Source organism: Pelodiscus sinensis, chromosome 3 (genome assembly GCF_049634645.1).
Source record: "Pelodiscus sinensis isolate JC-2024 chromosome 3, ASM4963464v1, whole genome shotgun sequence".
Classification (NCBI taxonomy): Eukaryota; Metazoa; Chordata; order Testudines; family Trionychidae; genus Pelodiscus; species Pelodiscus sinensis.
Window position 1 is genome coordinate 169,732,427 of NC_134713.1, and position 17,066 is coordinate 169,749,492.

A 17,066-nucleotide genomic window follows, 5' to 3' on the forward strand; every position below is an offset into this window, starting at 1 on the left:
CTGTCCCCAGTGCCGAACCAGACAATTTGCTGAACCACAAGAGGTCAATATTGTCTAGAAGCATTACCAACACTTCCATTGGTTACAGGGCTCTTCGAAGACATTTAGGGGTAAATTAGAGCTAAACAACAGCACAGAACACAGAGTCAGGACTGGCGGCTGCAAACAAACATTATGGCTGAACTAGTAATCTTGGCCACACTCATGAGAAGTGGACATCTGACTAATCATGATGGACCACGGATGTTCCTGGACCAGAAAGTGCCAGACTAGAGAGGTTCAACCTGTACCAGTAAAAGTTTCCAATAAAGTACAGTAACACTTACAAAACAGAACATATTATAGAGATAAACAAAGATTAAACTAATAATGGAATTAGGATATTAGACATTATACACATAAATATATATGCATGCAAAATGTTTACATTACCCTGCTAAGCTACATTTAGACTATCTTGTCTACCACAAGGAATATTAAAGAGAAAAAAAATCAATCAGTGCTACCACTATTTCAGCTGAAGCATTGTTGGAATCAGTGAGAGTCCAAGCAAAGCTGAAAAGCATGTTTGATTAATATGATAGCAAAACACCAAAATCAAATGGAACCTGTTTGGATTTTATTTTGTATAACTCCTGATGTAGAGAAAGCTTCAGAGGATAATACAGGCGCTCTTGTACATTTCAAAGTTGGAACGATGTGGGGAATCTCCCGCTGACCCCAGGCTCCACGTGGGCACTTCTGCTTTGAAAGAGGAACTTTGTGTTTCAATCTTTGAAATACACAAGAGCCCCTAGTGGGGCTCTTGGGCTGTGTCTAGACTACATGCCTCTGTCGTCAGAGGCATGTAGATTAGACACATAGGCAAAGTCAAATGAATTTAAATTTACATGGCTGCCGCGCTGAGCCGACAAACGGCTGATCAGCTGTTTGTCCGCTCAGCGCGCTAGTCTGGACGCTCCCCTGCCGACATCAAAGCCCTTTGTCGGCAGCTCCGTTATTCCTCGTGGGATGAGGTTTACCGGGGCTGCCGACAAAGGGCTTTGATGTCGGCAGGGGAGCGTCCAGACTAGCGCGCTGAGCGGACAAACAGCTGATCAACCGTTTGTCGGCTCAGCGCGGCAGCCATGTAAATTTAAATGAAGCCGCGATCATTTAAATCGTGGCTTCATTTGACTTTGCCAAAACAACAAATCTACATGGCTCCATCGACGGAGCCATGTAGCTTAGACGTACCCTTGTACATTTCAAAAAGGAAGCGCCACTGCTGCACCCCTGCCCTACCTCACGAAGCTGAAGTTGGGGGGAACCGGCTTTTAAGCCAGTTTCTCCAGAACCCCGTCCCCTTCTCCCCCTTGCTGCCTATTTGTGATAGAGGCAGCAAGGGCAGGAAGCAACTAGTCGACTAATGTGTCGACTATACATAAGCTTTTGCTTATCGGATAGTCAACTAGTCGATTAGTCGCTTACATCCCTAGTCCATATTAGAGATGCAAAATCCTGTTTAACCAGTAAACCAGTTAAACATTGAGTTTAACCAGGAGTGGCATGAGGCAGGCCCAGCTGGGGTGAAGCAGCCCCCACCTGTGGCGTATCATGCCTGGTTGGGCTGGAGTATTCCCAGCCTACTGTTCAGGGAGGGACTTGCTTGGGCCTGGCCAGGCTCACTGCCCCACACCTTGGGTGGGAGGGTGCTCTGGCCAGGCCAGGTCCACTGCACTGCAGGTGGAGAGCTGTTCTGGCCCGGCCGGGCCCATCACACCGCAATGCAGGGTGGGAGCTGCTCCAACCTGCTAAGGCTGGAGCGCCCCCTGCCTGCACTGGCAGCACATCAGGTGTTTCTTAAACACATGTTAAAAACTGCTAGCTGGCTGACTGAAGCTTTGGCTTCCATGTGCTGAAGTACAGATTTGCCAATTTAGTTCATTACACAAAACTTTTAGAATGCATTAGTAAGAAAGCTCTAACTATTGTGTTCTAAAAATAACCCACATTAGCTTTTTTTTTTTAGCCTAGATAAACCCTCTTATACCCATTGTCAAACACAGCAGGATTTCCGACTGTAGGCGGAACGTGCATGCTTTGCTTTTCTGCTCTGCAGTTCTCTCTTACTTCTTGCGAGGTTGCTCACTCAAATCACATTTGTTTCTCGGGAAAAGGAAGAGAAATGCTGCTGTACTTATAAAATAAAGCAGAGCGCATATACGGTATATGTCAGGTTAAAAGGTATTAAAATCGCAAAGATACACCCGGGGTCCCACCAGGGCTTGTTCACAAAAAGAAGAGTATTGCCAGAAATGTCTGACATGGAAGAGAAGGCTCTGCAGAACATCACCAACTCCAGTACACACAGTATTTGAATAATAAATAGCGTTTTCCCCCAGACGTGACTGAAGCAACTGAATAAGGGGGAGTGATAAAGTACAAATCAAAAACTTGACTCATGGCTGAGAGAGGAAGCCTGCTTGCAGCTAAATAAGTGACACTGAACAATCAGATTCTACTCATTCAGGCCTTTGTGCTCATAAAAGGAGCTTGTGTGTTATTTTTGGTGTTCTTTAGGTTTACTTAAACTTGATAAACCAAGAATTGTAATTCCAATGAGAATCTCCCCAAAAGGCAACCCAGAAACACACTGCATAATTACAATGCAGAACAAAGAACCCGAAATTTCAAAACTATGTAGTGGTTGGCAGCTTCAGTCCCTCAATAAAGGGAGCTAATATAATTACAAATACGCTTCTGGTTAACTCCTTCAGACTACCAGTATCATCTCAGTCAGCTAAATCAGCTAAATCCCAATTTCCAGTAACACTGTCATCCATTACACTACATGAAATAAATTACTGACAATGAAGTTGGGTACTATTTGCATGCATCCTACAAACAGGAGATGCATATATTGATTAGGGATGTCAATATGTAGACAACTATACAATTACCCAATAAACCTGGGCTTATCGGTTAATCTTGTCGATTACACGCACTCCGCCCGCTTGCTGCCTCTGTATCAAAGGCAGTAAGAGGAGGAGGGAGTGCGTGCTGGTGCCCATGGGAATCTGGCTTTAACGCACACCCGGATCTGCCTGCCCCCCGCCTCCCACACACACACACACTGCCTTTAACAAAGAGGCAGCAGTGTGGAGGGTGAGGGGAGTAGGCTGGAGATGATATGCATGGGAAGCCGGCTTTCAAGCCAGCTGCCTGGGCATATCCACTCCGTGGACTCGCCTGCCTCTCTCCCCTGTTGCCTCCTACAGAGGCAGGGAGGAGCAGGCAGAAGCCAGTGCTGGGGGGAGCTGGCTAGAAGGGGAGGGGGGACAAGGGAGGATGCTGCAAAACAGCCTCTGTTCTCAATGAGCCAAGCTCCCTGCAGACTGAGGCTGCTCGCATCCCACAGAACAGCCCCTGTCCGCAGCGAGCCTGGACCCCCCATGGACAGAGGATGCTTTGTGGCAGCAGCCCCTGTCTGCAGGTGGTCTGGGCTCCCCATGGACAGAGGTTTCTCTACTTCCCACGAACAGGTCTGCAGCCACCCCATGGTGTATCAGAGGCAGCAATTATGGGCAGGAGGTTCGCAAGGGGAACTGGTTTTTAAACAGGCTCCCCTTGTGGACTGATTCCATCTGCACCTTGCACTGTTGTCTCTGATACAGAGGCAGTAGCGCAGGGTGCTCCCTGGAGCACAATGGCTGCTGGCCCCGCCTCTGAGGACTCTAGAATAGTTGTGTAATCGATAACATTTTGTGTAGTTACACAACTATTCAATTACACTATATCTAAAATTCTTAATTTGTATAGTAACCCATTCAAGTCAGTAATAATTGCTGTTAGCCAATACGCTTGTTAATATTTACAAGTATCAGAAAAGGTTAATTTGCCAAAACGTAGCTTGCTTGTAGAAAGATTTAGTATTTACTCTAGTTACTCCCTACCAACCCTTTAGTTCAGCCACACATTTCAACAGAAATTTTATCTTGCAGACCTTTGAAAACTTAGTTCAGTGCTTCGTATTAAAATAATCTGAAACAGAAAAGCAATTCTAGGAAGCAAGTTCATATTGACTGTAGATGAAGTTTCTGACCACAGACATACCAATTTATTCCATGTCCCAGAAGTCTTTGTTAAATTACAGTATTAAATTATATAAAATCATATAAAATTATCCCAGCTGGATGTCCAAACATCACACATAATGAAGTGTCCATTTACAATGGGACTGTACAATTATGCTATTTCTGCATAATGTTACAGACCAAAATGCCTTGGTAAGACATAACAAAAACCTAAAACACAAGAGCAAAACAAAAACAAGAGCAAAAAAGCTTGACATGATAGCCAGATGGCATCCATAAGCCTTCCCATAACCTCATTTTCAAGATTTCATATTTTTTATATTAACAGAGAAGAATAAAGTACAAGATCACTTGGTTTGCATGCAGGAGAGGTAAATTTAGGATTGTTATTAGTTATATTTGTTATACCTAGTAATTGCGTCTGCCATACTTCCTCTCAAGGAATGGAGGCTCTGTCTCGACCAATAAGGGCAGACATTATCGTCATACTCAGAATTCAACAGCTCTCATCTCTTAGGGTTACCTCATCAATAAACCGTTGCTCTCCCAAGTAGTCCTACTGAAGTCAGTGAGTTAATGGGTAAGGATTATTAGGATCCGCACCTGAGAGTAATTTCCTCAGAACAGGGTCCTCTGCCTTTTGTGCATTGTGTTTACAAACTGACAATGCACATCTAGAGCAGTTTAGAAATAAATAAATAAATAAATAAATTACACACACACACACACACACACCCACCCCCATATGGATTTGCTAATTTTAAACATTTGTGTAAACTGATGGCAATTGATGCTTGAAAAAAATATGTTAAGCAAGATTTCAAAATCAACCACTTTTCGTCAGAGTAAAATTCCCCACAGGAGAGAAAGCCTCTAAATTCTATCCTATTTTTTTTGAAGTACTTTTACCATACTCACCATTATAGTATCCAATCATCTTCCAGGACTACATCAAGCAAAGTGATTAATTTCTGTCATTCTCGCTCTAATTTGTGTGCAGACGAGTGATGGTTTTTTCCTCTAAATATGTGTGTCATTCCTTGGGGTTATGTTAGACAATGCAAGATCAAGAAGTGAGCCTTGCACTTAGAGCAGAAGAGGGTGAGGTTTTTTATGGTTCTTAGAGGCTGTGGGTTTTTGTTTCCCAATCCTGAATCAGTATCTGAGAAAGCTCTGTTTCCTGCACGGATGAGTTTTGCTTCATATAATCACTTAATATGGGGATATATTATGCGTAAGAGATGTGGAGGTCTTAAATACTTATTTGGGTTTCTCTTCACAGGGATCCATTTCACTTTTATGTTACTATAAACATCCACCTTGACTTAATTAGCTTCATTAACAATGATCCTACAACTGACAGGGAATTTCTTTGGCTGTTACTTATACCCCAAAATCTGTAATTTCCACTCCAACTCATCTGATGAAGTGGGTTTTACTCACAGAAACTCCTGACCTAATACATTTCTTAGTTTCTAAGATGCCACAGGGCTGCTCATTGTATCTACTGGAACATGCAGTGGCAGTCTACGGGGAGGAAGGGAAATATCCCCCCCCCCCATATACACACAATTAAAAGTGAATAGGAAGCCCCCTTGAACTGCTCGGGATTATAAACAATTGCTTAGTCTGCTTTTTTCCTTTCCCAATTTTGAAATGAGTTTGCTTAGCTACTTTACTCCTTTAACAAGTTTGTCTGTTAAGAGTTCTGGTGGGCTAATCTTCTGACAATTTTTAACTGAGAATAAGTATCAGAACAGTCATATAGTTTTCAGTTCTTTTCTGTGAAAGATCAATCATCACTTTATTCCAGTTATCATTATCTTTTTATATCCCTCTTTGGTGATTCCTGGAACCATTAAAAGGTTGGCAGACTCAAGATATGTATGCTAAATGCTTGTTTAACAATAATTCTTATTTTTTAAAAAGGCAAATCAAATTAACCAAATAATTTACAAGCACATTACATTAATTAGCATGTAACAAATATATGCAAAGTGCTAGATACACATTAAGTATTAAGATACCCAGAGTTATATTTCATATTAAAATAATATGTATGTTATACTGAGATCTTGAGTAGTAACAAATTTATATTGAGAAATATGCCAGTGATATTACATGCGTCTCCTTCCTTAGTTCTCAGTAAAATATCAATTACTGACCTTAAAGTACAGCAAAACCAGAAAATATCAGGTGCCCTATGACAAAAGAATTTTAGCAAGCTCTGTCTGTAAACCCATATTTGAAGACTTTTTTCAGTTGATCAATCAATCAATTTGTTTGATCTGATGGCTTGGCTAACTATCTTCATTATTCTGTACAGGACTGACATGTGCTAGGTTATTCTGGGCAAAGCTGGATAAGGCAAGATATGCTCCTTGATATCAGTTATCTGAAAAGGGAGAAGCTATCAGAAGCAAATAGCTCTTGGACAGTAAGTTTACTGTAAGACAGACCCTGCCTATATTGGCCAGCAAACAAAATCAGCTAAACTCTACACATGTTAACTTCATTTTTAAACTAATAAGTGCATACGGCTTAACCTAATTGCATTTATACTGAATTATCTGAAGCTGCTTCACAATTGGTTCATCACAATTCTGTACCCAGGTCAGTTTAGTGTAGGCTGAAGTGTTCCATATTCTAACTCTTCTTCCAAAGATAAGTAATACTAGATGAAAACATAACTTACAAAATGACAAAACTTCTCTGGCAGAATTCTTGCCCCATTAAAGCCAATGGTAAAACTCACAGATTGCAGTGGGACCAGGATTTCACCTCCAATCTTTAAATTGAGAGATCACTAAATCAGGGACTATTCACTATTCTCTTAGGGCAGCACCTAACACAATGAAACATTTATACCTCTAGATTAGAACTGGTCAAAAATATTGGGTTTTGTGGGAATTTAAAAAAAATGTTTTCCCCCACTAGTTTTGTAGAAATTTCCCATTAAAAGTGTCCATTTCTGTTTTAATTGAAGCATACTAAGTTTTCATCAACATTTTTCTGATATCAGGTTCCAAGAAAACATCAACAATGAAATTATTCTATTTTTCTTGAGAAAAAAACTATACTTTTGCAAATACTTTAATGAAAAAAATTCACATCAGTGATAAACTAGTACTTAAACTAAACACTACCGTAATAGTTATGATAAATGTAAAAGTTTATATTAAAAATTAAGATGTATTACAAAGACAAGTAATATTCTTCAAAATTAGTTATTCATATACAATATTACAAATACCTACATATTGATAAAAGTTTAGATCAACATGAATCTTGCTTTAGTTCATGAATACAATTTACCTTAGTACATGAAAACTAATCCTGTTCTAGATGGCTTTAAAGTTACCCTAAGTTACATATTTCAGAGTTAATACAAAATATTGTCTTACTCTCCTCAGCTCTGTAACTTCCTCTCTGCAGAGGAAATACATTTTGGCAGGCCCAATTCAAAAACAGCCCCAAAACATGTATGGCTGAAAACACATTAGGCTATTACAAATTCTTTTAGATAGATCTTCCTCCACTTGACTAATGCTTTCAGTTTAACTAAAGGGAAAATCTTTTTTTTTTTTTGGGGGGGGGGGGGGGTAAGAGGTCACTTAGCAACATACAGGTCTATTATGTGAAAGATTTGTAAAATGTCTGTATGTGGTTTACACTTCATGTGTACCACAAGAGATCAGCTCTGCTGGCGCTTTTCTGGTGCTGTTGTGTCTGGGCTGTACAACATGTGAATCCAATGTGTATCAAACAACCTCATGTAACTGGATAGGAGCAGAACCTGGAATGTGTTCCAGTATCTGTTGCGGTGTAACTCTTGTGCCACTCCACAAGAGGAGGGAATAAATCTCTCCCATTGCAAGACCTCCCTCTGTCCAAGACTCACTTATTCACATTTCCTGTGGGGATACACTTTCCACCTGAAACATTTCAGTCTTTTTAAAAATAAAAAACATCTAATCAACCTAATTCATATGAATATCTAATTAAAAATCAATGTGAATATTCTATCTTTATTTTGGCTGTTAGACAGAAAAAATTAATTCCATAGCTGCTGGCCAAAACATTATCATGAATTTCCTGGGTGAGAGAAACACAGAGACCATTCCCTTTTCAGAGACTGCAGAATCTAATATTAGACATTCCACAGTAAGGATGTTATGAGGCAGGTAACTGGCTAATCATGTAGTCAACAGAATTTGTATCAATTACACGATTAGTCGACAAGGGAAGGTGAACAGTCCCGGTTCACACCAACTCCGGGACCTTACCCCCACTGCAGCTCTGCATTTTAAATGTACTAAGAGCTGGGAGACCTGCCTGCTCGGCTTTTAGTACATTTAAACTGGAGATCTGCAGTGGGAGTAGATCCTGGACCCGGCGCAAGCCAGGACTGAGCCAGGCTTGCTCAGTCCTGGCTTATGCTGGGTCTAGCAGCTCCTGTCCGAGCAGGCTCCCAGTGGGGAGAGGGGACCCCCTTTTCCCCCATGGACAGGGGCTACTGCCGGAGCAGCCTCTTTGCAGCAGCAGCCCCTGTCTGTGATGAGCTTGGGCCCACCACAGGCAGAGGCTGCTTCGCAGCAACCTTCCTTGCCCCTCTCTCATGCTGCTGCCTCTATCAGGGGAGAGAGGAGACAGGGGGCACCATGGAGACCGTGCTGGGGGGAAATGACTTTTAAGCTGGCTCCCCCCAGTACTGGCTCCTAACTGCCTCGGGGCGGGGGGGGAGGGGGGGTAAGAATGCAAGTAATCGACCAGTCAAGTACTCACTTCCAACTTTATTCAATAGTGTGTGCAACTATCCTTTCTCCAGAGTAATATGACTCCTTTCAGTCCAACTGCTTTAGGTGACAATTTAACATGAGGAAATGACTTCCGCGTACATAACTTTCCTTTTCCACCAGAATCCTAGACAGAGCAGACTATTCCCCAACTAACTGAGTAACAGTCACATAAAGAAGAATTGTAAAATAATACTATTTAACATATATGAAAATGCCTCTTCTCTGACAATGTCCAACATCATACACCGACTCAGTAGTATACCCAGCAGTAGAGCATAGGGGCCCCAACACACAGCCCCTTTGCTTTAACCAATTCCACCCTCCACTCCTCCCACATATCAGACTCTCCATTACTGAAAGCTATAAAGAGGAAAATAATGGATGAAACAGAGATACAACAACTTCCTTTCCCCTTATGTTGGGAAGAGAAGCTATCCTGGGATCAGGAGCACCTGACAAGAGAAATATGACATCTAGATATTCTGGGCACCCTTTTCATTTAGTCTTCGCTCCGATTTCCATACTCTACGGCCTGGTCTACACTAGACCAGGCAGGTCAGCTTAAGATACGCCATCCAGTTACACAAAACGCATCGGTGGATTCAGCTTATCTTAAACCGAATTTACGCTGCAGCATCTACACTGTAGAAGGCAGACGGGAGCACACACTCCCATTGGTTTCCATTACTCCTTGCAGATTGAGGAGTACTGGCCCCCACCGGGGCTACTCTCAGCATTCGATTTGGGGGCCACAGCAGACCTGCTAAATTGAACACTAGATGATCAAACTCCAGAGGGCCCATCGTCTCTGTACACATGCCGTAAAGGTAAAGCCCTTATCTACACTGCAGATTTACTTATCAGTGGCCAGTCACCAGAGTAGCTGCCAAGCCCTAAAGTAGATAGCAAAATTTACTATAAGCCACGATTTCCACTAGGAATGTGATAGTATACACATGTAAACAGTTAACCAATGAGCCTGGGCAGCAGCATGGGGGGGCGGCAGCCAGGCAGGAGCCAGTGTGCATAGGAAGCCAGCTTTTCAATCGGCTCCCAATGGCCACTGCCTCTTGCCTGCCTCCCTCAGCGTGCTGCTGACTGATACAGAGACACCAGTAGGAAGGAGTGGGATAGAAGCCAGTATGCACAGGGAGCCAGCTTAAATACCAGCTCCCTGCGCACACTAGCTCCAGCAGAGCTGCCTCCCCATCTCTACATGTAAACATGTGCATGGGTACACCAGGTTACAGTTTTAGCAAAAAAAGAAATGCATTTTAACTTCCCTATTTTGTACCAGATTACCTGTGCTGCTTAAAACTAGTGCAAACTGCACGAGATCAAAGGTATAAGAGACTGTGGTTGGAAGTTGAAGTTACATATCAGACTGGCTTTTCTTAGTGAAGGTAATTAAGCCTCACTAAGGATAACTGGAACAATTTATCAAATACTGTTGATGGATTCGCTAACATTGGCAATTTTTATATCAAGATTGGATCAAATTATTTTAGGGAAGATGAATGGCCTGTGTTATATGCAAGGTCAAACAAGACAAACATAATGGTCTCATTTGGCCTTGAATTCTATTCAGATTTTCCAGATTAAAATAGGAATTTAAAACTGTGCACTTTTACTGGTTGCTAGGATCTGATGGATGTAAATAGGGTAAATCCCAGAATAGCCAAAGCCTAAATAAACTCTTTTAAAATATATATTTCCAGACAATTGGACAGTAGAATGTCATCCATCTTTCCCCAAACAGGTGTTCAAGAGTCAGTGTCATTAGAATTTGCTTACAATGTAATTTAAAATTTTCAGACCACCAAAACACACTATTGGATTTTTTTAATTACTTAATTTTGTTTGCAAATAAATGCATCTTCTCTTGCACAAAACAAAAATCTCATTGTTTGTCTGAAACAACATATATCAGCTCCAAGCTAATTTTCAAGTCAAGTCCTCTTTGAAAATGCTATTACAGGGGCACTGACACTGTTTTAATTGTAAAAGCCATCCTTATAACCAAACATTTGTGGGAAAATTGCTACTACTTCTATCTAGAACAAGCATTTTAATTTGAAAAAAGTCTGTATCAGGTGTGATGTCATATCCCAAACTATAAAGGAAGTACAAGTGTTCCACACTATTGCCTCATTCATGAAGAAGGAATCTAGTGAAAACATGGGGTATAGAGTCTGGAAACAGAAATCAGGATTTTCCCACAGTAAGTGGAGAAAATTCCTTCCTCTCTTACTACCTTCCCCCACTTCTTTCTGCCAGTCACAGCTACAACATAAAAACGATGACATAGTAGTAAAGCAGAGTGCCAACACCTTGCCTAGACATAACTCCTGCCATTAGTGGCAGTTCTGCCCAACAAAACAGATCCCTGTCCTACAAACCTTTTTCATGCAAGTAGCCCTTTGATGGGGTCAAAGTAGGAGGCAACCATCACTATCAGACCAATGTTTTCTGCATCTTATCTCTAAAACATCTGTTGTGGGATTAAAAAGAAAAACAGCAAGCATTTCAGGCTTTCTAAGCATTCATACCAAGAAGACAATTTTAGGGGTAATTTAAAAAACATAACTAATAATGCCAACTCAAGCAGCTGCTTCTCAAAAATCCTTGTCACTTATGCTTGAAATGCTTTATTTTAAAAAAAAAAGAGTAAAGAAGTAGTCATGTAACGCTTTAAAGACTAACAAGATAGTTTATTAGGTGATGAGCTTTCGTGGGGCAGACCCACTTCTTCAGATCATATTCTGAAAGTGAATTGGCATGATCATTATATAACAGAGGGATACAATGAAAAAAGTAAACAAATTACAAACTAATGAATCAGCTACATAGGACAGAAAGTGGGGGCGAGGGGACAAAGAAGAGATAAGGAAGGAGGAAATGGCTTATTGTAAGAGTCAATTAAGTGGATTATCTGGAGTTACTAGAATATCAGAAGGTGGGGAGGCTGTTTTAGTAATGTGTAAGGTAAGTATCATCTATATTAAGGCCCAGTCGAAACGGTGTCAAATTTTATTTAACAGTGTTAAATAAAAGTTCTGAAGTCTCCCTCTAATCTCAGAGAGGTAGCCGTGATAGTCTGATCTTAGTAAAACAAAGAAGCATTTGAAAATAGCAAAGTGGAAACTGAACAAGTATAGAAACAAATAGTAAGTTAATTTGACAATGAGGACTAAAACCCTGATTATGAGAAAGATCCAATATAAAATTGAATAATAAGAGACTTCTTTTATTGTTATTTGTGTTTTTGTTTTAATTAGAGACTTTAACTTACATTTTTAATGTAAATGTATGCATTTTTTTAAAATGTGAGTCATTCTCTTAGAATATGGGATCAATGATAAATCCCTCTATAGTCTCTTACTTCCAATTAATAATACTAAAATTGTTGTTATTCGATGGTAGGTAGGTGCACATATTTGCAACACACATTAGGAAGGAAATACTTAAAGATTAACAGTGATGTCACCATCAGACACATTCACAATCTGGAATTTTATATTTTCTTCTCAAAATCACCAGCCTGAGATGACATCTGAGCTTTGTCAGAGGATTATTAAATCCTTATTTACTAAGGAATATTAAAATATATAGGAGTTCTTGTTGAATAGAGTGCTACTCAGCATCAGCGAGGGAAGGGGGGGCAAATATGGCTCTATATTTTTCCATAAAATTTAGTGACCTTTGATTTCTGTTCTGCAGGTACTTGAAGAGTTAAACAGCAGCCTTCTTCATACTGCTGTGCTTTCCAGGATTGTGCAACTGCAAGGGATTATGAGAAGGGTAAGTATTTTTAAATTTCCAATTCACTCCCCTCTGATTGCAACATTTTAATATCACATTCTAATTAATCCACGTTGAATGCTTTGAATTCTGCAGCAGACAAAGTACAATACATTACCCAGTTAAGGAATTTACATTAGAGCAGCCTTATTCTTCTTCCAGTTATACATACATGGAAATCTACAGTTCTGAGCATTTACCATTGCTTTTGGGAAATGTCAAAAAAAGTATGAAATTAATCACTTTGTGTTCACCTTTCACATTAAGGATATAAACTACATGATTTTATACTTGTATGACTGTACTCATATCGAAATTATCCTTTATGAACCAGCAAACAAAAAAGAGCATTTTTTTCAGTGAGGGATGTGTGATTTTGGGATGAGTATATATTTACTGACTACCCAGAAATATTTTCATTGTTCTAATTTGACTCAGTGTCTTGTCTCAGAATATTAAAGATCTAGTTCAAACTTCTTCATGAAAGAGCAGGAACTCCGCAGTTAATTTTTTGACTTACACTAAATACAAATTGGTTTGATAACAATTGTTTTACCAAAGGAAATTTGTATTGAAAGTTTTTGCTACTTTTACTAATGTTTTGGTAAAGGTTCAAAATGAAAGGGAAGACAGAGTTAAGTTTGTGAAGAAAACATGCCATTCAATGCAGAAACAAAAATACAGATTTGCTTTGTACATACTTGAAATTTCAGCTATTTTCATTACTTATTGTGAATGAATCTTTACTGCCTCCTATCTCAAGAGCCCATATGTAATCAAAACTTACTTGCAGGAGCATAGTTAATTTTTAGTATAACAATGAGAAAGAGTTTTCTGAAGTATTTATCAGTGAACAGCTTTCACCAATCATATCTATCTGTTTAAAAGGAAAAAGTATTATATGATACAGTTTATGATCTAGCATGCTATTTTCCTGGGAGCGTGGGGAGAGGGAAGGGGAAGAGAAATATTCACACTTCAAAGTCACCATATCAAGACTATGTTTCCATCAAACATTTAGTTTAATTATTCCTTCTCTGTTATACTGTACATGCACAATAGTAAAAATTGTTTTGTTTACTTTCTCAAAGCCTTCAGGAATTTAGTTTTGTGAAATTACATTATAGTAAGCTATTTTGATCTCTGAATAAGCATACCATGTTGGCTGTAAGAGGATGCAGAATTACTGAAGTATGCAGATAAATATTTGTCATGTTATTTACTTGTACACTTTTTTTTGTTTTGGTGGGGGCAAAAGGGACTGGCAAAGAAAGAGTTGGAACTCGTTTTAGCAGTCTTTAGCACAAGATTGCTTTTTTTTCCTCATGATTCATAAGAACTTTTCAGAGACTGCACTGGCATTCCCAGTAGAAAAAGATAAATGTACTTTACCAGTGCAGAAGTTCATAAGTGCTGAGGAATCACATACTGAAGCAAGACAAGGCAAGCTGTCTTCCATTCTTGTCACCTATGTTACAAGTACTATAAAACCAGTTCAGTCTAAGTTTCTTGCTGCCTTCCCAGATAATTTCAGAGCAAATCCCAGCTCTCTAAAACTGATGGCATACTTTAGAATTCTGAGGAAATCCTTCCAGTCCAGATGGCCCACCACAAAGCACTTCTGTGTTGGCACAAATAAAACTTCTTAAGATAGGTCTCCTCCTTCTGCCTTTCTTTGCACTCTGAGCAAGAGGAAAGCTTCTGCTTGAGGGAGGGAGGGAGGGGAGGAGGGAGAGAGAGAGAGGCAAAAGGGGGTGGGATGCAGACAAAAATTTGAGACTGTTTCAGGGAGTGGCTAAATCTCAGATGTCAGAAATACAATAAGAACGGCATTCACTAATCTGTGCACTACAGCAATTTGTCACAGTGCACAAACTATCAATTAAAGATCTCAAACATTACAACTCTGCCACATACGTTTTAACAACAGCTCTCTAAGATATTCACAGAACTCTTACTATTTTTCAAAATCCAGAAAAAAAAGGCTGTTCTTTCTACACGGGATATATTGCTACCGCTTTAAATCATCAGGAGCAAAACTGAAATCTTAATTTGTACCTCTGCTCTTTCTCCTTCAGATTAAGCAAATCTGCCAGTTGTCCTCAATGTGTGCCAATCTACAGGTTTTTCAGATTGGTTTTTACAATTATAGAAACAACTGAATTTTTATTTCACCTACATAGACCTGAACACTTACAGTTAAGAATAACTAAGCATGAGGATTTCCATAGTTAAATTTTAAATAACTGGAAAAACAAGCAAACAATGTCAATGAAAACTCAACTCTTACTTTCCCAAACTGTGTTTGCTTATGTATTACAATCACTAACAAATTTAATTGCAGCCACACACTGCATGAGAAAATGGAAGTGATGTGCCAATTTTTGGTATTTGGTATTTTCATACCATATTTCTCTCTCAAAAATTAAACTGCAATGATATCACTGGCTATACTCTCATACGCTTTTTTTTTTAATACAATAAGCTGAAGAAGAACTAATTTCCTAGTTTAAAACTAGCTGCTTTTGAAATGCTATCATTCCATTAAGTGTGAGAGAACTCATATTACAAATGCATTACAGTCTATTTAATATGACCATGCTTTTGTCTGTCTTGCAAAACCAAGTAGAGCCAGATGAGAACTAATGAATGCAACATGTGCTCATTCTTTTGGTAGCTGTGCCTGGAGCCAACTGGCAAAATGAATACAGTAAAATAAATGTCAAAAACAAAGGAATTGGTGGTTACATATTTCATATATTTTCCCCTATATCTCTGATATGATTTAAATAATCTAGCACTTTCAAAGCTTTCCAGAACCATAGAAAGACAAAATGTAAATAGCTGGAGCAAAGAGACTAAAAAGAGTGGGGTATAAGAAAACAAAAAAGCACAGTGGGCTCAACTCTCACCATTCAAAAGGCAATGGATGTCAGAGTTCTGAACATCTCTCACTCCTCTCATGTGAATTGTTCTTCAGCAGCGTTTGTGACAGAACTCTCTTCAAATAAAAATAATACGCAAGGCGATGTTCTTCAAACTCACATTCCCTGAGCTACTTGATTCCAGCAGAAAATACTAGCAGCAATTCCTGAAAGCTACTCTTTGTGGAAGGAAAGAATTTACCTTACAAAAAATTAAAACAGAAATAATAAAAAAGATGGATTATCACTGGGGCACTTAAGTGCACAAGTAACCAGAAGATAAAATGGGAACTAAGAAAATGGTGGAGAACTACTGAGACAGGGAATCACTTAAAACTGGGGATGTGAAAGGTTAATCAGTTAACTAGTAACTGGCAAGGTCTGGGAGCTGGTGGCAGCCCCAGTCTCAGCCCCAGCAGGCAGCCATTGCCAGAACAGACTGGGGGGCTGCTTTAGTCCCCAGCGTGGATCCCGCTTTAGTCATTTAACTGGTTAAACACTAGGTTAACCTAATGTTGACCTTAACTGGTTAGCTGATTAACCACTATTTTGCATTCCTACTTAAAACCCCACTCCACCCCTCCTTCTTTTTAATCTTGTATCATCAAAGAGAACAAAAACAAACAAAATTAAAATTCAGAATATTACATTTGAGACAACCAACTGAGCTTGTTGTGTTTGCTAAGTGATACAGAATAGAAAGGGGAGGTGGAAAGAAACTTAATTCCCTATTTTAAAACTGCTGTTGATGATCATAAAATATATAAGCAATTATACAGGATAAATAGGAGCCACTCTTCTTAAACATGGCTTTAAACAATACATTGTCTTTGGATTGTTGAATTTCTAGGATAAAGGCAGAATTCTTGTTGCAGAATGCAACTAAGAGCTTGTATTGTGCATATGGGAAATTAAATGCTAATGTTTCCAGATGTAGGACCTTTGACACAAAAGATTTTTAGTTTTGATGAGGAGGGCTTTCTTAAAAGAAAACAACAACAACAAAATCCCCCACTACAAAGCTACATTATTGCAATATTTCCAACTAAGCCCATGACCTATCAGCTAGGGATGCCAATTATGGTTGGATGTAATTCCTGGAGGTTTCATCACATGACATAATATTTAATTAAAGAATAATCCTTAATTCCCGAAGACTCTGGGAGAATCGTACCTCTCACTCACCAAAGCAAAAAGTTTATTTCCTGAGGTACCGGAGAAGCAAAACATATCACTGGAACACAGAGCTCAGGATATAAAGTAAAATAAAAGTAGGGTTGCCAACTTTCTAATCGCACAAAACCGAGCACCCCCATCTCAATCCTACCCAGAGGCCCTGCCCAACTCCTACTTGCTCCATTCCCCACTGTCCACAATCCTCACTCCCTTTTACTGGATTGGAGGAGAAGAGGCAGGATCCAGCTCGGAGTACAGGGTCTGGAATGGAGCCAGGGATGTGGGCTTTG

The 17,066-nt window shown here is 39.6% G+C and overlaps 1 protein-coding gene across 6 annotated transcripts in view; it reads right to left on the reverse strand.

Moving 5' to 3' along the window:
• EML4 (EMAP like 4) overlaps positions 1 to 17,066 on the reverse strand; it is a 256,343-nt gene that overhangs the window by 130,395 nt on the left and 108,882 nt on the right. For 2 of the 6 annotated variants that reach the window (XM_006133979.4, XM_006133975.4), the window contains exon 1: positions 14,069 to 14,370. The exons of 3 other annotated variants lie outside the window; for them this stretch is intronic. In XM_006133979.4, coding sequence (XP_006134041.1) covers positions 14,069 to 14,135 — 67 coding nt within the window. In that variant the 5' untranslated portion in view covers positions 14,136 to 14,370. Of the gene's footprint in view, positions 1 to 14,068; positions 14,381 to 17,066 lie in introns of those variants that run through there. One more of the 6 variants, XM_006133981.4, reaches the window with a different exon arrangement.